The sequence below is a fragment of the Osmia lignaria genome, chromosome 9 (assembly GCF_051020975.1).
Source record: "Osmia lignaria lignaria isolate PbOS001 chromosome 9, iyOsmLign1, whole genome shotgun sequence".
Taxonomy (NCBI): Eukaryota; Metazoa; Arthropoda; class Insecta; order Hymenoptera; family Megachilidae; genus Osmia; species Osmia lignaria.
In genome coordinates, this window is record NC_135040.1 from 11993500 (window position 1) to 12021284 (window position 27785).

Genomic DNA, 27785 nt, shown 5'->3' on the forward strand with positions numbered 1-27785 from the left:
ACTGCAGCAGAAAATACAGTAGGTTTGGATATTTGGAGTTAGTAACATGGCTTTGTTGTCATTATAAATGATGTATTGTGTTGGATAGAGTCAAGGAATTTCTATTAATATATTTAATTAGATTAATGAAGGGATGGCACGCACTTGAGTGGGTTACCGTTTTATCCGTCACTTTAAATAGATATGTCATTGTTGGTTGATGACCCAACAAAGTGAAAGCTATGGCTGATGGTGTACAGGAGGTTAGGGATTCTCTGCCCACAGACAGTAAAGGTAATAAACATATTCTAACAATTATATTTGATAACAGAGCTTCATATTTTACATTTTAAATGTAATATGTATTTATAACGTCAAATAAAGTATTGAGGTTAGAAATTCCTTAATATATATATACCGCAGTTCACCAGAGTCCATAACTGCGACGCGCAGGTTGGAAGATGGTGGGGGAACGCAGCGAGCTCTCTGCTAATCGCTTTCCATTTCGTTTGGGAGTATCGCCAATCAGGGCGAAGATGCGCACTGGAGAAGCGCGAAGAACGAAAACTGGTCTTTTCGCAGTTATGGACTCTGGTGAATTGCGGTATATATATATAAATTGTGTCATTGATACTAGCTCGACAAATGTATACACGTCATCGGTAGTTAAATCGAACTAAATCTTATGTATTAATTATGAATGATATATCGTCTTCCAAGAATTGTTATAACATGTAATTTTTATATAATTTTAGGATGTCCAGTCACAAAATCATTGATCTCTTATGAAGAGATTGCCATTAAACTGTTAAATGAAAAACTGTTATTAACGGCCTTGGAATTACACGCGGAACTATGCGAAGCTGGAAAAGAGTTGCCTATTTTAAGAGATTTTTTCTCAAACCCAAATCATTTTGAGACTCATAATATTAAACCAGAACCATATACTCCTATGCGTATGTATAATATTATTAGAGTTATTTATTTTTATTCGTATAATAATTTGTTAACTTTATAAGAAGAAACATTTAGATATATTCTTGTCTGAATTCTTATCTTTCATGTTTTTTTACATTTTTGAATATCAAAAGTAGTAAGAATAATATAATTTAATATTTGTATTTTAACTTATTAGCTAGGTCTTCTAGTCAGGCTACTTTAGATTCTTTGGATATGACCAGATATTCAGAAGATGGTGGAGGCGTTGATGAAAGAGTAGCAATTTTAGAGTTTGAACTAAGGAAGGCAAGAGAAAGTATTTCTGCTCTTCGTGCGAATCTCACTGTAGTAACAGGTTTTTTCATCTTGACTAATGAAAGCTGCTAAATACAAATTTATAGTATTTTATATTATTCTTCCAAACATTTCAGAATCTGAAGCAGCCACATCTGACAAAGGTTCTGATAAGCAGGTAGTTAGCAAACCACCCATAAAACCCCATGAACAAAGAGCTCTAAACTTTCTTATTAACGAATATTTATTAGCACGTTCTTATAAATTAACATCAATTACATTTAGCGATGAGAATGAAAATCAAGATTTCGAAGATTGGCAAGATGTAGGATTGAATATTTCAAAACCTGCAGAATTAATACAAATTTATAGAGAATATATGAGAGCTAATGGGTATGATAAACCACCTTCTGTGAGCATTGGTGTGCAAACGGATTTTTGCGAGATAGAATCTGAAACAGATAAAGATGAATTTAAAGAAATGGTAAACAAAGTGGAAGAACTTAAACAACAGGCTATATTGTTAGAACAGGAAAAATTAGACTTACAACAAATTATTGCTACAAGTGGAAGCTTATCTCAAAATCCAACTAAGGTATAATGAATAACAAATATTCATGAACGTTACTTAAATTTTTATAACTGATGTATACTTTTTTCTTTGTAGCAAGATAGCAGTGGAACCATACAAACGTTAAATTCGAGTTCTACAACTCCAGATAAATTTGAACTCCTTGAAACACCAGCTCGCGATACGTCCACTGTTACTCAAGAACCAGAAGAAGATGATAGCGTTTCTGTTGTTGTTAGTCTTGGTGAAACAGATCCTGGTGACAAAGAGTGGACGAGAATTCAGTTACCCAGGGTAGACGTGACAGAAGGGTCATCGATACTTCCAAATCCTCCATCACGGTATATTTTCATAAATAGCATTTTACGTGGAAATTTAATGTTTTATATATTAATATTTTATTCACAGAAATCTACCATTGAAATTCAAGATGGAGGTAATAGCACATTGTTTAGTAAATATACCAAGTTCTATCATTTCTACCACTGAAGAACTTTTCAAAAATGGAGTTACGCGCGACACTCTTGTTCAAATTCTATCACAAACATTACCTCGCATCGTACCCAATATTATTTTGAATAGACGCGAAGAAGTGATACCATTAATATTAAGTGCAATTCGACTACATAGTGATTCTGCAGAAAGAGAAAAATTACTACAACTTTTGTTCAGTCTAAAGAAGAGGCCGCAGGAGGATGAGAGACAATTAATATTAGCTGGTTAATACAAATCATTATACGTAATGAAGTAAATTATTACTTTTTTTTTTTTACTTACATATTTTATTTTTAGGTTTCGTTGCAATGGCTAAACTTGAAGATGAACCAATGGAAGGTGAAGAAATATTGACTATCTGTTGGGAACAGAGTCAACACAAGTATCCTGAGAAAAGATTGCTAGCTGTTGAGTGTTGTTCCGTATTAACTCCATACATGTCAGTTGGCATAAGGAACTCTTTAATGCTTTCCATGTTGCAACAAATGTTACTCGAAGATAAAGATCCTACAGTCAGAGCTAGTGTAGTAAGGAGTCTTGCATTGCTTATAGCTTTAATGGATGATCCTGATAAATATTTTCAGGTACATAATAAATTAGAATTACATAAATTTTGGTAACAGAAATCTGGGTGTATTATTTTAATAATTATTATTTTTACAGTGCGAAGAATTAGCATTAACAGCACTTCACGATATATCGCCTATTGTGGTTGAAGTCGCATCTTCTATACTTTTACCGATTTTAGCTCAATGGGCGCTCTCTCTGAAAAGATTGCAGACGCATTTGTTACCGCGTATAACGTCCAAAATAAAGAATCATTTAAAACTTGGACATTCTCAACACTCACCTAATAAAGATCATATCGATGAAGGAAGAATTGTTTCATCAATTGCGGTATTACAGTATTTACTTCCCCATACAGTTATTTGCGTAGCAGATACCGAGATCGTTAAAACTTATATTGATCATGGAATATCATCTGACCTGCGTAAGTATAATAAATCTGAATGCATATAAGTATTATAAATGATCATAAATTCATTTTAATTATGATGCAGCGGATGAGTTCCTGAACTTGTACCATTCCAATATCGTAAATCCAAAAGTATTTTATGATGGAGATACAAATATAGGAGCTCTTTTAAACACGTTTTTTGCGAACACGTGGGAAAATGATACCTGGCCAGAATTGGAATGGTTCACTAATAAATTGTATATTAACAGATACTTTTTTTTTATATTTTTATTCGTTACTATCGAATACTTACAATTGATATTTTTCAGAGTTGTGGAAATTTTGACAATGGTAAAATCCATTGATATTTTACAAGAATCCATTTTAAATGCTCTTCTTACGTATATTCATTCTCTGTGTTTGGGATTTGGACAATATATTACGGAAACTCGGGTAATTTCAATATTTTAATAAACCTTATATTTTGTGTAGAAATTATGGCTGATATTTTTTTTTTCTTTAGATCCAACCAATATTTGCATCTGAGGTAGCTGAACTTGAACAGCAATTAACGACATTATCAACAGATAAAAAGAATATGAGTTTAACATTAATTCCAGCATATTTAATTATATTGTCCACTTTAAACGGTACCAAGGTTTCTAACTCTTTAAAACAGTTCCTTGTTGCTTTATCTATGAGTGGAACCAGTATTACTAGTTTACAAATTGCAATAATTATATTATGCTCCCAAGAGCATATGCAAGAGTATGTCCTTAGTGGTTTATGGGATGGTTAGTCTCACTGACATTTTACGTAGAATTTTCTATTTTTATTAGATGTTTAGTAATTCTCCTCCATTTTTTTATAGGAGTAGTGCACCAAAGACCTATTGTAAGATGTGCAACTGCAACACTATTTGGTTGTGTAATAGCTCATGTTTCCGATAGGTTAGCAAGCGCGAAGGTAGTTCCTGCAATTGTAACACTCGTTAGTGATTCCGATGTGTAAGATACATTTGTAAATATTTTATTTTGAATTAGTAACCATATTAGTCTTTATAAACTTCACAGATTTTTATTAATGAACTTATGTACACATTTGTAACAGTACTTTATTTTTAGAACTGTTCGATCTGCTGCAATTCCTTCCCTTGGTCGTTTGATAACGGAGTGCAAGGTTAGAGAAGTACGCGATAAAGCACGTTTAACTTTAGAAACTATTGCTAAAGAACCTCAGGGTGTCCCACCAACCTTAGCACTTCCGTTGGTTTCGACATTAGCATTTATTGCCCCTAATTGTCCTCAAAATTATATAGAAGACGGTAAGAGGTTCAATCAAATTTGTATTTTCAGTTTTAGTGTAATTTATGATAAAACGAGATTATTCATTTTTACGTAGTTATTGCTGCACAGTTAGTTGGCATCACTTCATCGGCATTACAACAAGGTCGTAAAATTGATCTTATTAATGCTTTGGTTGAAGCATATTCTGTATTGGTTTACTGTCCACTTAGCAATCAATGTGTTTCTGGTATGTTGGTACCAGGATTAAAATGTCTTGAGCAATTAGTTAATCAGTATTTACCACAACAAAAAGAAGCTGTACGATCGTTGTTAAGAGAAGCTGAATCTCGACAGGATTTATCAAAACCAATGGAAAGGTAAATATAATAATCATCATCGTACAATATTATACTTAACCCAAACGTACTACACGATGTGCAATATTATGATCTTCAAATTATAATTAGTATCTATTTAGAAGAAACTAAATATAATAAAACATTTTAAATTGCAATATTTGTTTCAATAAATATTCAAACAATTAGTTTTATGAAGGAATGACCTTAATATTAATAGAATTCTTTTTATTCCAACATATGTATTCCTTCAAACCATGCTGTTATTTTGTCATATTTTATAGCGTATATTTTTTGTTACTGCTTCAACAATTTTATAAAAATTATTTCTTATTCTTTAGGTCATTATCAATGAGTTCCGGGCTTTCATTGTCAATGGCTACAGTAAATGTAGGGCAAGGTGTAGAAGATATGAGGCAAAGAGTGAGCAAAATATTTCAACAGAAAACTAGCTCGCCTAGTATGACTAGTATTTTTCGAAAAAAGTAAGATAAATCTTTGTTTTATTAATAGGGACAAATGTTTCTGCCTATTCTTTATAAAATTTTTTCTTTCTATAATTTCCTTTTTTTAAGACCTTTTGTACTTATACAATTACAAGTACAAATAAAGCACAAAATTTATATGAATCGGAATATAATTTTACGCATTGTTTAAAAAAAAAAATCGCGGTATAATTTTATAGTTAAATATTACTAAAGAATCATTAACATCACTATAATGGTGTGCCTTTTAAGATGCAATTTTAAATCATGAGAATTATAAAATTCAATCCATTAGAAGGATAACAAATTTAGGAAAAAGAGTCAATAAATAACGTTTTAATTTTGGCTTTCGAATGCACAATTAAGTATAACATCGTGTATTAAAATAGTTATATAGCTCTGTACGAGATTACTTGTTTAAAGAGAAATGTTATTATAGTTTGTTACTTTATATTATATCAAACTGCAATATATTTATTAAAATGAATCTCATTGCTTACTGTGTTATAGATAGTTTTCATACTGCGTATACGTCATCTCGTGCTCTTACAAATAAACAAAAAATTCGAAATATATCCTGCCATAATGCAATTACGATTTTAAAAATAATGTTAACAAGGATTTAATAATATTTACTATATTTTAAAATTACATAAGAGTATCTTATAGGTACATTAACAGTTTAAGAAATCGGTTGTGATTATCAAGCGTTGACGTCTTTAAAAGATCGTTTCATTTTTTGTATTACTATTTGATATTTGAAGTAACATAGTCTTTATTTTTATTACGTGTGATACCATAGATTTGTTGTAGCTAACGTATATCTGTACATTTGTACTTAAATCAATCCTAACATAAATCAGTAGGTTTCTTTTTAGCTGTAAACGAATGGTAAGAAGCAATCAAATTTATTTAAAATAATTCATATCTTGTAAGAATATTTTATTGTATCTATATATATATATATATACAATTACATGTTTCTCGTATATACATATACAATACATGTATATAATGTATGCGTATATACAATGATAATTCATGACCACTGTATCATTATTTTACATATACATATACATATATACGTGTACACATGTATATGCATTAATGTTTATTAAATATTAAATATTGTAGTATATATTATTACCGTGCAAAGAATAAATTTTATAATATATTTATTCTAAATGCCTTTTTGTTCTAAACATGTTGGTTTCATTAGACATATCAGAAACTTAGGTAAGTTTTGTGACTGGTGTACCGCTCACCACGTCTTATTTATTACAACTCACGTAACACTCAATAGCCATGAATTCATCGATACCCTGAGCAATCTATAATAATTCTAACGCTCTAAGAATATTTATTTTGCATAGACAATCCATCTGCCATGATGTGTAAATTTTACACGATGAAGCTTGCACACTTAAGTCTAAGAAACCTTCGGTGTAATAACTATTTACACGATTCTGAACATGAATGTGACATTTTGTTGAAGAGAAAAATCTCTAAACGAGTAAGAACACAAATATATTTCAAAATAAACGTGAGATTTCACTTTTTATTTAACCACTAAGTATTCGAAATAATGAGAAACTATATCACAATTATCGAATGCATATGAACAATGCGTAACGAATAAAAGAAGAAAGAAAGATCAAGTTTTTATCTACATTCGTATTAACTACGATCAAAATAACAGAATATAAAAACTTAGATTCTTATCAGTTAAAGTGGTAAATAAAAAAAGATGGTAAAAATGTATGTTAAATAATAAATACATCTTTTTTTTTCTATTTTGAGAGATGACTTTAGTCGTACGAAAAAATTCTTCTAGAAGCGAAGAAATTTATCTACGTTATCCAGACCCTTCTTTAATCATTCAATGAAATTCTTAAATATTACTATTCGATCTTCTCGTTCCTTTTTTTTTTTTTTTTATTTCCTTAGACGGTACTTCTTGCTTCGTCAACGATAATAATACTAAAAAAAAAAAGAAAATGGCTATCTATTCGTTGAAAGGGTAATATCAGCAAGAGAGGAGCAAAGTTATACAGGACTGACGCATGCCTGATTTAAAAGCGGTCTGCTGCAAACGCGATGTGTCCTGCATCTTCGATGAGCACGGAACGAGTCGATTAAATATTCTCAAATATTTTTTTTCCTCGTTTCGGTGTTCCCAACGAATATATGTGCCAATTCTGCTCGCGCTGCTAGCGCGGCAAGCACGAATTCTGTTGAAAATAATTACGAATGTATAGAAACTAAGTAATAGTTATTATCGAATAAGCGAAGCTTAGAAAATGCTTACCGAAATTTACTGTCGTATCAGCAGAATCAATTTTAGCATTCTGAAAGATTTTGTCCGATTCTTCCTCTGGTAAACTTAATGCTAGTTTCAAAGCCTTTCGCAGTTCCATTTTATTCAGGCAGGACAATGATTTTGTGCCACATACCTGTAATTAAATTCATAATTAATGGATGCGATAAATGATCATGTGCATTGGTGTAACTAGGTATGGGCTAAGATGAACGATATTGTTCTTATATTAAAATTAAGCAGTGCTAGATACTTCATATTTTTGGTAATGTTATCACAAATAAAAATCCTAGTTATTAGTAAAATTAATTAATTTGTACTTACTTCAAACGCTGTTTCGACTTTTTCTAGTTCAGAATTTGCCTTTGCTGTGGCTAATACTATGAATAAATACTCTTCGAAATCTATTATACCCTTCGCTTGCTGGAATAATTGAAAGATTTATAACAGATGAAATATTTAAAAAAAAAAAATTATTGTACACACAGTAATTATACAGATTCATAGTTACTGATATTTTGACATTTATATTATTATAATTTTTTTTGTAAGAAGAAAATATTTTCGTAATATGAAAATCATATTTACTTTTTTTACAATTTGATGAGAGATTTTTGTAACATCATGAAATATCGTGCACAAAGAGTGTCATTTTAATTTTAAATTTATCTTCCTTGAAATAACATGGACTTATAATATAAATCTTGTACCTATTACAATGCTATCGAATTTTTCCTTTAAGTGGTCATTCCTGCAACTACGTCAGAAAGTTCGAAAATATTTAGAATTCTTTTTTTTTCTGAATACAATAAATGTGTATAATGTGATTCATGTATGAAGCTACGTATTATTCTTTAAAATATTATATTTGAAGTCATTGAATTCTAATAAACAATTCCAATGAAATTTTTGAAAATGGAATTTTATACTATGTTATACATCAATCGAAGCGTCTTTTTCTTCTCTATAAAAAAGTGTTAAGGTACTTGGGTCGAAAATTCATTAGTTCAAAAGATATCTTAGGGAGAGACCATTAGTCTCTCCCTGTCTCTCCCTAAAATATCTTTTGAATCGAAGAGTTTTCGGCCGAAGTACCTTAATAATTTCTCGTAGGGAATAAAAAAACCTTTCAATTGATGTATAACAAAGTACACAACGCCGTTTAAAAAATGTAGTTGACGTTGAAATCTTTGAAACGCTTCCACTTCCGGTACCGACGCATGGATCGTGTGACACTCTATTCGACGCCATGTAATTTTTTTTATCATTTACCATTTTAAAATTATAACTTGTTCCATTTGTATGGGGTACCAAAACTCTAATTATTAATAATAAAAATAAGTAGTTAATTTTCAAATTTCAAGTTATTTTAAATTATCAATATAGTAGTAATACTATTCGAAGCAACATTTCTCTATTGTTTCCTCTTAATCATTCCAATATATCTTAATTTGCGGTGCCACTCACCGGTGACCCCCCTAGCATTCAACGTATTAATCATTCTATGGATAACAAGACAGTATCTAACTTGTCATTTTATAATAAGAAATGCAACATTCACTGATAAGTCAAACGGAATAATACAAACTTTGTCATGTATTCGGAAGAGTTGTTGCGTAGCAGGTTCCTTTTCATCTATTCTAAGGATTTGCGCAAATTCGTGCAAGTTCATTTCTTCGCTAAATCTTTCTGTCTTCTTTTGAACTAATTCTTCTTCCGTCTTTGCTGTAACTAAGCTATTAAAAAAAAAGAGAAGAAATTTTATATTATATTAATTTCTATTTTATATAATATTCATTTCATAGTTCTCTTTTTTTGTTGCATATGTACCCGAGTTTATTACGAAGCTTATGGGCTTCTACTATAGTGGACGCATGTGGTATGTGCAATTGATGAGCTTTAGTAATAATTCTACAGTCGTCGTATGTGTAGTCTGATACAGGAATCTGTAGTGCCCTAAAAAATACGTACATTATTAACCATCGGATAATGAACATTTGGAATTATGATCATTTTAGCTCATTTGTCAAATCGATTAATTCCATGTAAAAAAAAATTAGAGAAATTGATACAATATTAAAATTTAACAATCCAATGCTTTGGTACTAAAATTTTAAAAAATTCAAAAAATGAAGTTAATCAACTTGGCCTGTGAATTACTCATATGGGGGATTAAATCGTGTAGAAAATTGAAAATAAATTGGAGAAGTTAATTTCAATTTTACATATCTATGTCTAATGAAATGTACTCACTCTGCCATAAGACGTCGCACGTTGTTTGCATAAAGCTTGGGATCTGTTTTTTCAGCTTCGCTCGGCTTGTACACAGGGAGAAACTCTATTTCACAACTGCTATTCAGTTGAGTCAACGTTAGCCATAGTAACTTCAATCTAAAATCATAATATTTTTCAATTCGTTTAGAAACTGTAATTCAGCCGAATTAAAATATACTTTCAATCACCTGAAGGGAGAAAATATTTGATGAAAACGTATATTTGTTTATCGATTTGATAAAGTTTCTTATCAGCTTTGATTCATTAAAATCGATGAAGACTTAAGAATACTTACGCTCCAGGACCTTCCCATGTCCATGTTACCGTGTCCAATTTATTGGGATACCTGATGCAAACGGGTTGAACGGGGACACCAGGGTAAAATGCACCTGATTTGAAAGTAATTAGGCACGATCGATTGGTGCATGTACCTTCCGGGAAAATCATAACCTGCAGAAAAGAAATTACCGATTTATTAGTAAATTAAAAACAAGAAAATATGTACTGTACAAATATCTTCCCAGTGTAAGGTTCCAAAAGGTTTCCAAATTTTTTTATTAAAAAAATTCTCAAAAATCGTTTCATTTTTCAACCATCACACTGAGAAGACTCCTTAAATAAAAATTGTTCATTTGCTATAGGGGTGACGAAATTCGACAGGTAAACAATTTATAAATAAATCATTTTGAAATTTTTTATGCGATGAATTATGAAGAACGATTGAATCAAACATATGCTGATAGAAATCGACATGCTAAAAATAATTACTTCTCGAGTTTAATATCGCTGAAAAATAGAATCTAGTTGCGTCAGTCTTATCGAAAATTATCGATACAATTTGAAATTGTTTCTTACATTTAAGAAAGGTAGTAATTCATTTTACAAATTTATTTTTCATTCTCATATGGAATTAAAAATTGTATTTCAACAATACCTGTGGCCAATCCTCTTTCGATGTAGCCCTTTCAATAATTTCCTTGATGGTATTTTGCCGTGAATTCGGATCTTCTCTCCAAACATAGACCGGTTGTGTATAGTTGATTAATTCTGTGAGCGTAGTATAAAAAAAAAAATGCAAATATATATATCAAATTGAAATGACGAACTCTTAGATGAAATTAATTTTTACTATGTAACTTATATGTAACGTCTTTTAATCTAGTTAATATGAATCTCTACTTAGATCACGTCTAAATTGATATCAATTTGAATAAAGTTAAATAGAATTCTCCTTCTTTTCTTTTTAATATATCTTTGTCTTATATGTAATTGAGAAATATACACGTTATATCGATGAATAAAAATGTGGTAAATAAATACACACATGTATGTATCGTGGTGAATGGGATAATCCTTTGGCAAATAATTATTCAAACATTTACTTGTTATTTCATTGATCTTTCATACTCATTTTCGTTATACCTATTTCATAATAATTCTTCTCAACAAGTAATGTTGACAAGATTATACCAAAGTGCTATTTATTCAAATTACTGGTAACTTATTTGCATGCACTAATGAGTCATTAAAATGTTTATTAATGCAGAAAGTCAATCTAAATAATTTACTTCGTGTTTATTATAAATCAGGCACCTTTAATCCTCGAACGGCGGACCATGGAGAGAGTTCCAATTTTAATTTAATTTTGCATTTAATATTATTTTAAGTTTCTAAATTGTATATTGTTTCTTTAAAAATTATTCTTTTAATATAATATAAAATCCTTCGTTAATATGCTTCGTATATGTTTTATAAATTTGGATCTCGATTAATCCTGACTCCGCTGTTCAAGGATTAATTAATCAAATTTTTGCCCAACTCTTGAGATTTTCAATCAGGTCATTGAAATCAGTATTCAAAGAGATTCTGTTTACACTTGAAAACCTTAGACTCCTACGTCCCTAAATATTTCTCAAGTATTCCTACCTACTGTCATCGATTTAAAAAAATGTTATTTCAGCCGAAGTGATATGAGCAATTAATATTTATCGGGATAATTTAATCGGTAAAACGAATGCGGAATCTTTCAATAATTATCACATACTTCCGATGAACGGATTCAGTCCCGATTCTCGTCTTACGATGATGGAAGGAAAGCCAGTTATGTAGACAATCCCACCGTCCATGAAGGTTGAATGGGGTGCAACCACCAAGATCGGCGCCTCAGCCCTGGTTGCTTGTCTTCCACGTACAATGATTCTCATTCCTCCTGCCTGGTATGTCAACCGGCCAAAAAAGCACAGCCAGGGCACTATCTTGCTGCAGGTTAACGCATCCCAATTACATTAACGCGTTCTGCATTTTATTCTACACGAAATAATTTGTCGCGATATAAACGTTAAGCCTCGAACGCGATTCCCCATATATTACAATTTTTTGACTAATTTTTTATTATACCGTTTATCGTCAAATTACAAAAATTCTTAACCACCCCTATGATTAACAAAGAGTAAAAACAAATTCTCTTAATTTCTTATTTCAAATAATTCTACCACCACTTAGCCGCAGATAAGTAACTTTTTTTTATCGTAATGACAGTCAGCATCGAAAAATGTTCTGATTATCCTCAATGATTTCACTCTATGACGTTCAGTATTTTTTGAATAAAATTCTGAGAATCAATTATATTTTTGGATTGACGTAACAGGAAAGTACCTTTAACAAATAGAATGCTACAGCTTTCAATTTACTATAATATTTTATATTATTGAAATTTTTGTTTGTTTATTAAATTTAAAACGTTCACCAATGATCTCCGTAGTAATCAACGTGTTGAAGTATGAACATTCAAGAAAATAATTTATCAAAGAAATAAAAGTGCCCGATTAAATTCTGTAGCACTCTATTAGAGTTGATGGTTTTGTTTACGAAGTCTCCTCGACGATGCATAAAACTTCATCACCCGTATGGTAGAAAACTCCACCACCGGTTTATTTGCACAAGAGTGAAACTTTACTGCTTCGCAGCCAAGTGACATTGCAACGAGAAAGTTTATGCAGCTATGAGTTCGTTACTCTACGAGTACCCGACAATTTCGACATCTCCTTGTTTTCATATTAAAAATACAATTTATTTATAATGTGACTTTATCGCGACACAAAGTTCTCGATTATGTTAAAGTGATAAAACGAAAAAAAAGAGAAAGAGAAAAAATAGACTTTAGAAAGAATTTAAGAGAGAGATAGAAAGAAATATACGAAGCGATTGATGGCATCGTTAAGCGTTAAACAAAATAAATAAAAGCGAGCGTTCCTTTGAACCTCGAAATAATAAATAACGTGCTCCTCCAACTGTGATCCAGAACATTAATAGTGTCAGTTAGTAGCATATGTATGCCCACTATTCCAGACTTTGTTAGTAGCAATATAGGTCTTCCCATTCACCGCATACATACATTTTCTGTTAGCTTATTCTAAATATTCTTCTTTTATACGTGTATATGTATGTATATTATTCCACATTATAGAGTTATGTGCTTTTTTCTTTTTGTTTTAATCACTGATAGACACATATTGAATAAGATAATAACATATATGTATATTTGCACAATTATCGATAACATGTATTTAATAATCAATTGAGTAATAATTATTTTATATTCTTTTCCTGTTTACAGAATTATATGATTGATATAATTATAATTGATGTGTTAATTATGACATTTGTGTTTATGAATTTTTAATTTTCCTTCTTTATGAAACAAGTAATAATATAAGATAATGATATAAAAGAAGATGCTTCTATTTATTGAAAAATTACTATGTATGGAATTTCATTTGTGTGGAATGAAGGCAGAGCCGCGTTCCATCGTTTCGTAAGGTTCGTAGGTAATTAGAGGATCGTTAAAATAATCCGAATTATTAATATAAAATTATGGAAAATGATTAAGTCCAATATACTTATTGTATTTTATATCAATTCTTTTCATAATTTAGTATTTTTAAAAATTGAACTATCATAATCGAGCAGAGTCTTTGCTAATTACTTAAAGTTTTAATTTAATTTCAAATTCATTTTCATTATGATTTTTAAAATTTTATTTTATTATACTCTTTTTTTTAGATATTATTTTTCTAATATATTAATTTTTTGTTTCAGGTATTGGATGTACTTCGATGGACCAGTTTATACATAATTACCATTTATCCTAAGAGATACTCTGCTCATGATATTTTGAAAGATAAATTCAGATTTCCAGTATTTAGGAATAAATAATATTTTTGGATCGAAAATAAATAAAAAGGAACCTTTTCCAGCACGCAAGTATAGATATTTTTTATTTGTTATTATGTCCAATATGGGCTTGAAAACATCTTTTTCTGACACACTTTTTTCAGATGGTGTTTACTTCTTATTGATACACAAAACCGATGACTAGGACATGAAATTCCGGGCAATAAGACCTACTGAAATCACGAAAATGCTCATGTATGTATATACTTACAAGATATTCTCGCTAACTCATGACAGTTTCTTCTATAACTAATAGAAAATTTGTTAGAAAAGCAATCTAACAGGTCTTAATCTTCGAATCGGTTAAAGGCACAAAGACTTGTCATTATTTTTATACGATGCAAAAAGAAAGTAACTAAATTTGAAACTAAACTTTCTTCTCCCAGTTAATTAGTTTTACATGTCGAACGATTTTGAATGATGGAACGACGACTCTGTTGATGGCTTGACAGAGCAAAAGTGGGAGACCTACTTCCGAAAAAAGGAATGCGCCCGATCTCCGCCTTCGCGACGATGCTCGGTCCGCCGAGGTAAACGACCGGAAGTGCATCGAAGAAGCTTGAATGCGGGGCTAGGGCTAACACGGGGGCATCCTTTGTTTCCGCTTTACGACCTTTGACCTTCAGATGGTGAAATCCCCCGCAGATGAACAACGCTCGCATCACCCAGCAGATCACAATTCGCATGTCTCTGTTTTTTTTATTTTTTTATTATTATTTTTTTTTAATTTTGTTTTATTTTTCAACCAGTTGAATGGAACCTTTTGTAAGTATATGTTTGGTATATGTGCAATTGTCTTTCGTATCTTTTCGTATGCAAGTAGAACAAGACATATCTCTTCTGATCGCATTTACAGGAAAAAGAGAACTGCATTTAAATGATTCAAATAGAACTACGTACATTTTCAGAATCATATATTTTTTATAAGTATATGTTATTTTTTGTGTAAATTATATCTTCTCAAATCATTAGAATAAAATAGATGTGAAATGATTAGTTAATAATATGTTTGAAATAAATATTTCTATTAATAATAGAACAATCAATGTTAAATGTATATCTGGTTTTAAATTGAAGATAAATTTGCAATGTAAATAAATAAAAGGTAACAAATAAATTAGCATAGTAATTTAATCATTTTTATATAATTGATATATGTTAAATCAACTACTTTTCTTATCACTAATTTATTATTTATTTAAATTTTACTGAAGAATAATGCAACTATGAAATAGAGGTGCATCATTACACTTGTAAAAAAAATACGATTCTGAAAATGTAGATCTCTTTGAACTATTCATCTTTTTTTGATTACAATCAGAAAAGAGATGTAACCAATTGCTCCAATTACGTAGAACACCTCGTATATAATTAATCAAGAATATTGCAATTATCAGTAGAATCTTGTTTACACGAATGTTTACACCGCAAAATATATATATTTGATGTTATGTTTAATTAAACATCATTTGTCGACTGAAAATTATTTGAACAATGGCTATACAAAATTTTATACGATATGAAATTATGAAATTGGATGTTGTTTTAAATTTTGATCTAGTAATCAAGATTCTACTTCGGCAGTAACTAAACAAAATTTTCTTCAAATAAATAATAAAAATAATACAGCAACAAAGCAACTATTTAAATAAAAAGACATAATTTTTAAAATTATAAAAAATGATAAACAGCGGTCGTTGCATTAAACATTCAAAATATTAATTTGACGAGACATGCATTGATTTTATTGAGATGCTTTTCTACATAATAAGAAATTTCCAAATATTTGAGAGGAATATAGAAAATCTTGGTAGATAAGGGTTTAAAAACATGCCACTAATTTTTCCAAGTAAATAAACAAAGAGAAATTGTCAAATAGTCAAATAACGTTATTCTACGCGTTATTACAGTTTGCTTATACCGAAACCGAAACTACCCCTTCCAGAACTATACTCAATCTAAGGTCATGCTACTGAATAATTTATTAGAAACTACATAGATCCACGTAGCAGTTAGATCTAAAGAACCACTTTTATCGATTATTACATAAATAAAGCAAACAATCGTGGAAAATTTTGCTGTATAGAGTCAAGTTTAAAAAGACACTTTTTATTCGTTATTTAGTATTCACCCTTTTTCGATACTTTTCAAAGTCAGTTGTGTGTAATTATACTAGTGAAGACTACGATTATACCAATGATAAGTACTATTCTTTAACATTTCTAAAACTATTAGATATTTATAAATAATTCCAAGTGAAGTGTGATAACGCGTAAAATTTTAGGGTGGATTAGAAAAAAAGTATTTTTAAAATGATATTGAAAATAGAAATAAGAAATAATTTAATTGATAAGTTGAATTATTCTATTCGTTTAATATCTCGTTGTTTATATTTGATTTATTTATATACTCAATAATTGAAAATACGTCGTGCACGAAGCATTAGATTTTTAGTTAATAATGAATGCTAAACAACTAACGGTACAAGTGCGAAATAGAAGCAATTCTAGGCGAAAAGCGTCTACGCCATCTCATGCAGACTAATATTTATTTTCCATAACAATTCCTTCTTTTGAAACCGTACTTTCGACACATTTTACTATTCTGGACGATCCTCAGACGTGAAAGTGTCAACGAAAGTTCTGACACACATTTCAATTTAAATTTATCGACTGAATAATCTTCCTTAATAATAAATAAATGATTTATTTGTTTAATCATTAATCGATATTACATTGTCGAATTTAATTAATTATGGGTCTCATTATGACTGCAGGAGTTATTATTTCAATTGCAATAAAATTTAATCGAATGACTTGTGTTGATTTTCAATAAATTTGCGCAATATGCGAAATTATTAAAAGAAACATGAAGAAAATTAGAAATATTGCTGAAAGCATGATTGAAGTTATACAGTTTATTCAAGTTCCAATGTGAATGAAATTATAAATAGGAAAAAAAAATGTTTCTATTTTTTATTTTATTTTAATGTCATTAATGTGATATTTACTTGGAGATTTAATTTTGATTCATTTAATCAGTTACTAATTATTAGGAAAAATTTAATTTTTCTATTTATTCAAAATAATTACATTATATATTGCAATACTTTCAAATATTCTCAAAAACTAATTAAGGAAGCATAATTTTACTGTCATCGTACAAAGCAATAATAATCTCAAAATTTTAGAAAGACAGTAAATACGTAGCATTGGAACTCGAACAGGCTGCAAGTGCACTTGTTGCATTTGCATCGTGATTAGAAATTATGAGTTAAAATTATGAACGCGTGACAAGTGAAAAGATCGGCACGAACGAAGAATTCCATCGATTCGACGTCCATACAAAGCTAGACCTAAGCTACTTGTCTGATGCATACTTTCTCCTGTTACTTATTCTTTTTATCCTATCCTCGCTCGTTTCTTCGCGGCGGTCATTCACGCCCTCCCCCTCCGACATCTTCAATCGTTTCAAGTATGCGTTCATGAAATAAAATTCTTCAGCGGATTTCCGCAATTTATTTACCCCGCTTTGCTCCGACTACAATGTATCTCTGGGAGAAATATTCTTTATGCCTCTCTCCGAATGTTATGGAGAAGTGTCTTTATAAGAAGTGTGACGTTTAATTAATTTTAGGCATCCAAATGTTTATCTATTTATAAACATTCGAAAATACATTTAGAAAATTGCTAAAGAATTATTTTGAAACTAATGGCTACTCTAATATTCTAAATCCTAAATTTAATATTTAAAGACTTCAATTAACAATCAACAAATTAAAAATATATTTACAAATTTAAAAAAATATTATTTAATCAGAGATCAATTATAATTGCATATAAATAAACGGGGTATAAACATATTTAAAATTAAACAATAAAAACAATGATTTCAAATTAAAAACCTACAATTTCATAGCTAAATGTTCAATAACATATATTGCTCCCACTGCTTCGTATTACAAACCGGCATCAAACTAAATCGAATTACGTACTTTCTATTATTCTCTTTTCCAAGTACTAACGTATGACACATGAACGTATTCTAAACTGGATGGTACAAATGTCATGCTTAGTTAGATTCAACGTGAATGAATTGTGAATGCGATGTAAGAATCGGGATAAATGAAAGTTAAAGTGCAACCATCAAGACAAGCGAAAAGTAAAAGCGTAATTAATAGAAACGAGCATAGTACACATTATTTCAAAGCAAACAAAAAATTTGAGTGAAAACGTTTAATGGAAATAAACAGCCAAAAGATACATGCTTTTACTCTGCCCTCCTTAGTTCAATTATCCCAAGTAACATTTGAAAAATGATAAAATGATCCAACAACCAGATAGGAAAAATAAATTAAACTATTTTTAGATTGCTACAGAACCAAGTAGTACATTTCAACTTTGCTTACGATTCCAAATATTTCAAAGTATTTTAAAAAATAATGAGAATGGTAAATAGGATATTTTAGTTAAAGAGGGCAGTAATGTACCCTGTTACTCCATTATGGATACCTCTAATTTTATATATTTTATATGAAATGAGTTTGTGTGCATTCTATAACACTAATTTACACCAAATTAAAAATGCATCATTCATTTTAAATTTCTTAACTTCTCTTTAAAAACTGAGGCCACTATTAGCATTCAAAGAAGTACCACAAAAATATCAGAAATTATTATTGCCTTATAAAATTTAGAAAACAAATTTGGGGACTTTTTTGATATCTCAATTTAAAATTATAAGTATCTCGCAAAGCTGAGATTTACAAAAAATATTGGATACTTATAATGGAGTGACAGGGTACCAATTGCAGCTCGAAGCTTCAAAAACAAGGAAATGCTATAATAAAATGTGAAAGATAAGAAACATAATTGCGGCTTGATTCATACCGTCTCCATCCGGTCAAAGGAGCTCGACGTAGATCTTCCTCGGACAGTCCTAGGAGACCTAGACAAGCTAAAAGCCAGGCCATGATCACCAGAGCCGTGATTGCAGCCAACCTGAATGGTAGAAGAGCTACCGTCAAGAATGCGGTCTGAAACATCAAGTATTTCCGCTTTAGTAGTTGCTATCGGCGTGTTACTATAACGCAGGGGAAAAGAAGCATGGAAACCGGAAAGTTCTTTAACCCTACAATGGTACAATGCTCGTCAAGTTTACAACCTCTTTAGTATCCCGTACACCTGATTGTTATGGTCAATGGTGAACTATTTTAAAACGTTTTACAGGTTAATAATAGTCAAAGGAATAGGATCGCGTCGTTTAAAATTGTTTATCCTAGTTTTCTTGTCAAATAATTTTTTATCAGTTCTAATTAGATATTTTCTGAAAATGTATTTAGATCATATAAAAGCTTATTTTTTACTCTTCCTAATGATAATTCATTTGAAATTTGTTTCAGTATTTTATATGCTACAGCCTAATAAATATGGCTATTTTTATCCGACTTTGAAAAGGAGGAGGATACTCAATTCGATGTGTATTTTTTTTTTTTCTTTTTTATTGTAGTGGTCAGAGTGCTAAATTTAAAGTATCACAAAAAACATTTGATTTTATATTTAAAATTATTGTTTACTCATATTATATTTTCGATTTTTCCTCGATCATAAAATACTCCCATTCTACGTCTTTATTTTTTCGATAGATATACATAGAATATAAGAGCCAAGTTCTTAATTAAAAATGAAATTTTGAAAACATTAGAAGTAGGTCATCTATTAAATTGAATCTCAAAAGATTCTTTATTGGGTTAACGCTGAAGATGCTTCGCACTGCTTTTAGGTGGTGTTAACGGTGTTTGAAGTGCATAAAGAAACTTTTTCATCGATAAGACGAAAGAAGCCTCGATCAGCAAGATCTATGATTCTTTACGGACAATGAACGGTACTTCTATTACACAGGAAAGCATTTGTGTGATGATCAGATTGCACTGCTTTCTATAGAAGAGTACAACACCCTATATTTTGATTGCTCATATAAATTCAATTTCATTCTTCCATTGTACGCTATTTACTTTAATTCTAAAGTTCATTTTTCTGGAATCTTAGGTTACTAAAATTTCTTTTTAATCATTAAGCAGCTAGTTAAAATGCCTTCGAAAAATTTCTCTACTGCAAAATTTTGCAAAATTTTATTTTTCCAAAATAAATAAATCTTTTTTACTATCAAAAGTGTGTCGATTCTAATAATTTTTTATTCAATTTATAAAATTTTTACTAAGCTCAGATATTGTCAAATGTCAAGGCCAAGAATGAAAAGTCTGCGAATTTATAAAATTTGAAAAATTAGAATATTTACAATACTTCTTTTTTATTAAAATACAAATTAAGAAATGCCAAGAATAAAATAAAATAGTAACAATTTTCGATCACTTCTAATATCAAAACGGATCGTCCTGATTAACTTCTAATGTCAAAATCGATTGTTCTATTTCTCAAATAGTTTTCTAATTTTTCCGGTAACAAAATTTACCGATGACGACTGAAGTCGATGAAGGCACATCGAACCCCATAGAAAGATGACCACACTCAAGGTGTTTAAAAATTATAGTACCGTGTTCAACGCCGGTTCACCGAATAAACTTTCTCGGTCAGGAACTACTTTTTTCTTCAGTGGGCCAAGGTTACAGGAACGAAGAGGATTTGAGATGCTGGTATCCGATGGATGGAAAGAGAAGAGCAACGGAAAGGCAGAGAAGGAAATGGTGGAGAGAGCAGAGAAGAAAAAAGGAGAAACGAGTACCGTTCGTTTGTTCCGTTAGGCTTCATTTCACCTGTTAACTTCATTTTATACCTGTACAACAACTACGCGCTCATATTTACATAACACTGGTCACAGGAGTCTTTCAAGATCGAGGTCATGACCGAGTAATCTTTTTCGTTATCTGGATTCTAAACCCTTTGATTGCGGTCTAATAAGAAAAACGTGGCTAATAAGAATGGGAGGTGGTATGATATTCGTATAATAATTTCTAAAGGTTCGTTTATGCTCATTCACAGTGGAAATTATTCAACATTGAGCATAGTAAGCTTCCTTAGGGAAAATGGCTATGTAAGGGATGAAGATAAATGTATATTTATAAGTAGAAAAGATGTAAATCTGTAACTATGCCTTTTGTACCAGTTTCCTTTGTTAGGAGACCCATATTGATATCGAATATGTAGATGTTCCAGCATAAAAGAAATGAAAATAAAATAGTGAAATTGTTCGAACAGTCGATATTTCACTAGTCATATATTCTTTATCTAGTCCCCTTTTTGAAATAAGACTTTAGATTGTTCGAGACTCGTATTATACGAAGGAAATCGTACTATAAATCTTTACATGTAATGATTGTTAGAAATATCGTTAGACATGACAGGAACATCATTTTCAAATGCCTCGAAAATATCGTTTGTACCACTTATTTCTTTGCGTCCGCTCTCAATCTATGGAGTAAAAGCTAGTTTTATTGGAGAAAGTGAATAACAAAGTTACAGAAGTGTACCTTCAACTATAAACTGTAGAATAAATCTTGAAGCCTTAAAAACTCGTTTAGCTCAAGACTGCCTATTACCTATATTTTCTAGCTATCTTGTATCTTATTTCAAGTTTTAAACAAGATACCTTTCAATTAATAGATGTTATACTTTCAAACGTTTAAATATTTAATTGCTCCCTAAGAGAATTAATTAAATATTATTTTCTGTTGTGTTTGATAATTTAATTTTAATTGCTTTAATGAAAAATTTCAAATGATAATATTTCTTGTGTAATATACTTCAAATGACAAGATCAACCTTCATTTTTAGAGTAAATTATTGTTGTCACAGTTTAAAAATTCCCATGAAGTTAATCTATCACTGCCATCTTCATTTCATAATCAAGAATTCATTTCATTAGTTAACGTCAGCGTTATTTTTTGCCAGTATGACTAATTAAATGAGAAATGAGTTCTTTGTACAATATAAGTTTTCTGTAAATATTACAATTACAGAAAGTGAGAAAATATGTTTGCCTAGGAAGGTTTCAGATTGTTTAAACTTGATACGATCCTTCCACAAGTGCATTCACGGTCACGAAAACGAGTTCGTCAGATCAAACACAGATTACTAATCGCGTGAGACGTTTATTAAAACCGTAATTAGTATTCCAGAAGAATGAGTGCTGTGATACGTAAGCCTTTCGTTCACGAACTTACAATGAACTTTTCAATGCCGTGCGAGATATCTACAGGGTGGTCCTCCTAATCTAGCCACTTCAATTAGTTTCATTATTATCTGGACTATCAATCTAAGGGTCTCGGGTTCAAATCCAGCTGAATTTTGCAAATCTAATTTACCCTTTCGGTTCTCTAAAAACTTTTGCTTTTTAACCCTTTGCACTACGAGGTCACCCCTGGCGTGACCAAATTGTTTCTCCCTAAAACGCTTGAGTCATAGACTGAATAAAAATTAAATTAGAATTGAACGAGAACAATTAAGAAAACAATTATAGTGCAAAGGGTTAAATTCTGATATCTGCAAATAGTATCTGGCAAATATAATACTGTTACAATGAATTAAAATTATATTAATTTAAATTAAATATAAACACAAAAGTATCGCTAATAGCTATAAATAGTTAATATAATATTGAACTTAAATTTTAAAAAAAGGAGAAGAAAAATTAAGATGGTCGCGTTAGATGGACCACCCTGTATGTGATTTAAAGGTAGTTCATTGAGAATCGCGAATCGTGTAATAAAACGAAACCTGTGAACGAATCACGAATTTAATCTCGCGCGTATAACATTATGATGTGAATTAATGAACTTGTAGCTATTTGGGCTGACGGTTAGAAATTGTGTCAAGGCTCTTCAGGACGAGGAAGGAGAAGAAGGCATTTTCAAGCCTATGTACATTGACAACGAGCATTTTATATACTATTTCTAAGCGTATATGCATATGTACTTACATACGTTATGTATAACACGTCTTATCAAATACGTGCTCATTTTTATGAACACAGCCAATCTTTTATGCTAAGAAAATGTTTCACCTTATCGCAGGCTTCTTCTAATTTTTTGAACATAACATTCAAAATCTCGTAATGAAATTTTTTCTTACTTCTTTTATTATTAAAATTTTGAGTATAGGAATCTATATAATCTTTAATCAAATATAATTCTTTTTTTTTATGAAAAAAAGAATGTCGGAACGATTTTCTGCTCCTTTTTAAACTCTTTGTAGAGAATACGTTCCACAGAGTAGGTTCTCGGCGTACTTATGACCCACATTTCGCCGCGGCGAAAGATTTGCTCTTCTCCTGATGAAAATTGAAGAAAATTGTTTTCCTAGCCGTTTTACATCGCTCACGTTTTCCGACTTAACGATATTTTATTAACCCAACTTTGTTGATAAGAAGCCGAAATTCTTAGCGTTTTCGTTCCTGTTTATTGCGAAAGTTCTTTCGGACCTTTCTATTCTCTATAATGTGTTGAAGAAAATTAAACTGGGTCAACGCAAAAAGTGAAAAGCAACGTGGTATTGAAAGCATTTCCGTGCAATTTTAGTTTAAATCCTTCTTTATAAGCGATTAATATCAATTACTGTAATACTGATTCAAGATTCTATAATTATATAATATTTTAGTAGATAATATATATCAATATGGTAAAAGTAAAATCAACTTATTTTCTTATGCTAATTAGAATGATTAAACTAATCATAAGATATGCATGGTATCAATTTTCACATTTCATTTTTAATTTGCTACATTAAAGAAACAGTAGATTGTTCCTTAATACGTGCACCTTTTATAATCTTTAAGGATTTCTGCTTTCCTGATTAAGTAGAATGAATCTTATTCAAGAATGCAACAAGCATTTCCTCTAATAGAATCTCGAAGTTTAATTTCCAAACACTTCATGCAGATTGGATATTTATTGGTTTGTTTAAAAATTAATATTGGTAATTGATTTTCAGGATTAAATTACTTTAAGCAAGCAACTGTAAATGCAAGAAGCATATCATGAATGCAACATGCAGACATCAGATTTACTAGTATGTAATACTTAAAAAGATTTCCTTTCCAACCGAAACGATAGTTACAGGCTTCGAAATTCAATATTGCTTAGATAGGTATTGTCTTTATATATGTACATCTCGTATTACTGTGATGCAATATCTAATTGTAATCGACAAATGAAGAATCCAGAGGAAAATATAACAAATTTATCATTTCTTATGCTCCATGTACTCAAAAATATTTCTCTGGCGACTGATAATTGCAACTGGAATTTTTATTGTTATTATTAAACATAAAATTCAAGATTTATTAAATATTAATATAAAGTGTAAAAATGAAATTTTTTGCAATTCAATGAAATTTAACAGAAACTCACAGTGATGTAAATAAATGGAGTATAATGAAATTAGAAAACACAAATGTTACATTTCAGACTAGATGACCGCAAATTATTTTATTAAAAATTATCGAAGATCAATGTTGCATGGAACTATGGAAACAGGTTTCCATTGTAATATCATCTTATCCTACTCTCAGGTTCCTGTTACGTAATACCACTGCAATAGTCACAGAAAGGGTATTGAAAGGTTACGTGTATTCGAAGAAAAGTCTTATTTATTGAAATTTGTACTAAAAAGCAACGGTGCTCCTTTTTTTTATTAAACTTATTTCAGGTTACTTCAGATCCGGTACGATCAGTTCACTTCGTATGGAGAAAGTTCAATTTAAATACGTAGCCGTATCGAACCTTTTACCTTAAAAACCAGTATTGCAATTCGTCCAAAGACTGCATGAATTTTACTGCAAATTTTTTCCAATTGAAAATTGGAAATCCATTGAAAATTAATTTTATCACAGATTTGTTAAATTACGTATGTTGCAATTTGTGAAAGTAAATTTTGTAACCATTGGAAACATGTTAATTACTCCCACATGTACAGTTTAATTAAATTATCACCCACACGTGTGATATTACGAAACGGGAATTAATATATTGCAAGTGTAATTCAATAACAGAGAATTGAATTCGGAAAAAAATACAGTTTCGGAAAAAAATACGAAACGAGGCCTTATCTCTGGCATAATGTGTGCGCAAACACTTATTCACCTACAAATTATCACGTTATTTTTATTATCAGTTCATGACTAAGTTATAAACGCTGTTTCTTCGAAACACGCTTGCCTATTTACTCTTATGCACCATGCAATTATACTTGGAGTAAACATCAAATTTAACGGTACCTAAAGATGCCGTTAAAATTATTGTAATATTTACACGTGTTACACGTTGCACATTCAGATTACTATCTCTTATATTTTGAACAAATATTTAAACCAAATATATCGAAGTATTTATCATTTAAAAATTTATCATTTATGAAATAATAAATCAGAATTGATAAAAATTCTTGAAAAATTCCAACACCGTAGCCAGATCATCGTTACATCATCGTGGTGCACTCAATATAATAATTTCAAGAAAGTAAATTAACCTTTGAACAGCGGAGTCTGGGTCAGTCGTGATACAAACTTACAAAACATGTACAAGGATATTAACCTGAAGTTAAATGTATAATTTTTTAAACGAAAGAGTTTCATATATTATAATTTCTAGAGGAACAGTGTAAGATTTAGGAAATGAAAATAATTAAATTAAAATTAGGGCTCTCTTCATGGTTCATCCGAGGGTTTAAAATCTTAATTCTTTATCTCTTTAAAAATATCCAATTTCAAACAACGACTTTGCGAACACATGGAACGTTTCCAAAATAAATGAAATCTACTTTGTTAAACGATTCTAAATAAAAAATGAAACGGTGACAAAATGAGGAAAAGATCTCTTCATCTCTGTGACGGTCACGAATACGTGCGATCGCTATTGTATATAAAAGCAACGTATATCCGCATGCTTTCGAATCTCTATTCAAAGAATGCATTTCGAGGCGTGTTTAAGTCATGCGCTCGCACGTACAGTGTAGTTATAAAACAGATGTGTAGACGGCTTAATTAGCACATGTGTCGAGCAAAAAAGTATTTTGACGTTATCGTCACGCCAACGTACATCGCGATACTGATCTAGATCGATAAAATCGTTGTTCAGTCATTTACAAACCACGTGGTGAACGCTTGAACATCCGATAATATAAATACTTTCTCTTTCATTAATTTTATTTGCTGTGTCATTGTTTTAATACTATGGACTATATGTGCATTAGTTATTGATTTAATACGAGAGTCAATCACTTCCCCTACGAAATTGTAGGAAACTCTTCCTGGTCCGCGCTCCCAAAAATCGCGGTAATTTCGAAAATATTGAAATTTTTAGGAATATTTCTACATGGTAAATTAACTTGTTTCGAATGATGCAATAAATTTCACTGGAATATTTTTTTAACCAAATTTATAAAATGTCAGGAGTGCATATAATGATAATATTACGTAAAACGACGTATACGCCGGCTGTTCTATATTCATGATCGACAGTGTTATTATCAACACGAAAGTGTTTCACAAAATATATTTTTCGAACGCAACGAACCGATTTCGTGTCATTTGAACATTAACCCTAAATAATATGAGTAAAAAACTGATAATTTATGTTGCACCGGGGATTTCAATTTTACGTAACTGTCGACGATGCCCTCTGAAAATGTTGACGAAACAGAGTACCGCGGTGGAACAGTGGCACAAAGAGTCTCACCGAGGCATACGGGCAAAATACCATTCTATTTTTACGAGGAGGGTATGTTTCTAGTTCATCAAGGCATGGTGTCTGTCTATTAGAAAGTGGTGCTTGTTTCGGTTACGATCAAATTCCCCGCCCCGCCCTCGGTCGACTGTTAAAACAGTCGGCCGCGCGAACATCGATCCCGGGGTGATTTCCGTATGCAAGGAAATTGTGAGGGCTACTAACCTTGAGCTTGTCATAGGTTGTGTCGAGTTCGAGACGATGCACGAAGGGATTGAGAATGTCAGCACCGAGGGATGCAGCATCAATGTCCTCATGTTTATTCAGCATCTTCCCATTGGCTTCAGCCATGTTTTTTCAACGGGTGGGAGAGAGGGAAAGACAGGGTAAGGGGAGAAACGAAACGATAGACCGAGTTGTGACTTAACACGGCTCGATCTGTCACACACTGCTGGCCGCGAAACGTCGATACGTATCGGCAGGTGCAAGACGTTCCGATGATATATTTCAACTGCTTGCACTGATAACAACTTTCGAAATGAGACAGAATTAAAAAACAGCGAAGACAAAAAGGGTTCTGATCAGCCGCAACGCAACATCGTCGCACGCGAAGGGGTTGTCGGTCGGCGGTATACTGTGCTCGCGGTTAGAACGAACCAGCCAAACGTTCTCCGACCGTTACCGAACCCTACCGAACACACAAGGGGTACTGTCAGATGCGTGCGCATCATGCTGCCAAGTTGAAAGTTACTTCAGATGTCTCCGTCAAACTCCCCCTGTGGGCGCGAACAGATCTGAGAAAGTGGCGCCAAGGACGAATCTACAGCGCCCTCCTTTTCATTTTTTGATTTATTTTCTTAATAATACAGATCATAGAATACATAAATAGATACATTTCGGACATTTGAAAATACATATACCA

At 31.1% G+C, this 27785-nt stretch overlaps 2 protein-coding genes and 1 long non-coding RNA gene across 6 annotated transcripts; 1 reads left to right on the forward strand and 2 right to left on the reverse strand.

Annotated features, from left to right (window-relative positions):
* LOC117609265 (RAB11-binding protein RELCH homolog) lies at positions 1-14701 on the forward strand. Of its 3 annotated transcripts, none has more exons than XM_076690395.1 (18): positions 1-273; positions 735-935; positions 1115-1273; positions 1350-1807; positions 1880-2124; positions 2192-2502; positions 2576-2862; positions 2942-3269; positions 3340-3493; positions 3566-3689; positions 3760-4030; positions 4108-4243; positions 4361-4560; positions 4638-4899; positions 5220-5363; positions 14053-14217; positions 14292-14382; positions 14574-14701. In XM_076690395.1, exons 1-16 carry the CDS (start codon positions 222-224, stop codon positions 14087-14089), a joined length of 3369 nt encoding a protein of 1122 aa, XP_076546510.1. In that variant the 5' UTR covers positions 1-221; the 3' UTR covers positions 14090-14217; positions 14292-14382; positions 14574-14701. The 3 variants fall into 3 exon arrangements, with proteins under 3 accessions (XP_076546510.1, XP_076546511.1, XP_076546512.1); XM_076690397.1 differs by lacking the exon at positions 1-273 and adding an exon at positions 528-641; XM_076690396.1 differs by lacking the exons at positions 14053-14217; positions 14292-14382; positions 14574-14701 and having other exon boundaries at positions 5220-5507.
* LOC117609339 (uncharacterized) lies at positions 2906-4403 on the reverse strand. Its single transcript, XR_004582573.2, has 4 exons — positions 4284-4403; positions 3550-4209; positions 3129-3265; positions 2906-3043 (listed from the first exon to the last, which is right to left on the reverse strand). It is a non-coding gene; the product is annotated as an uncharacterized LOC117609339 (long non-coding RNA).
* On the reverse strand, positions 7342-27569 carry LPCAT (lysophosphatidylcholine acyltransferase). 2 transcript variants are annotated; one of them, XM_034335431.2, is made up of 11 exons: positions 27089-27569; positions 19077-19222; positions 11999-12213; positions 10889-11001; positions 10250-10404; positions 9934-10071; positions 9511-9636; positions 9269-9416; positions 8005-8103; positions 7672-7816; positions 7342-7594 (listed from the first exon to the last, which is right to left on the reverse strand). In XM_034335431.2, the coding sequence occupies exons 1-11, from the start codon at positions 27212-27214 to the stop codon at positions 7509-7511; spliced, it is 1497 nt and encodes a 498-aa protein (XP_034191322.2). In that variant the 5' UTR covers positions 27215-27569; the 3' UTR covers positions 7342-7508. The 2 variants fall into 2 exon arrangements, with proteins under 2 accessions (XP_034191322.2, XP_034191313.2); XM_034335422.2 differs by lacking the exon at positions 11999-12213 and adding an exon at positions 14660-14877 and having other exon boundaries at positions 27089-27568.
* Positions 27570-27785: the final 216 nt, after the last annotated feature.

Excerpts from the sequence above, each read along its gene's own strand:
- LOC117609265 (XM_076690395.1), top strand. The coding sequence starts at position 222 with ATGGCTGATGGTGTACAGGAGGTTAGGGATTCTCTGCCCACAGACAGT. Across the intron at positions 3,494-3,565 it reads GAATGGTTCACTAATAAATT|AGTTGTGGAAATTTTGACAA; the intron begins GTATATTAACAG and ends GATATTTTTCAG. Across the intron at positions 4,244-4,360 it reads CTCGTTAGTGATTCCGATGT|AACTGTTCGATCTGCTGCAA; the intron begins GTAAGATACATT and ends CTTTATTTTTAG.
- LPCAT (XM_034335422.2), bottom strand. The coding sequence starts at position 27,214 with ATGGCTGAAGCCAATGGGAAGATGCTGAATAAACATGAGGACATTGAT. Across the intron at positions 10,405-10,888 it reads CGAAAGAGGATTGGCCACAG|GTTATGATTTTCCCGGAAGG; the intron begins GTATTGTTGAAA and ends TCTTTTCTGCAG. Across the intron at positions 9,417-9,510 it reads AAGCTTCGTAATAAACTCGG|CTTAGTTACAGCAAAGACGG; the intron begins GTACATATGCAA and ends TTTTTTTAATAG.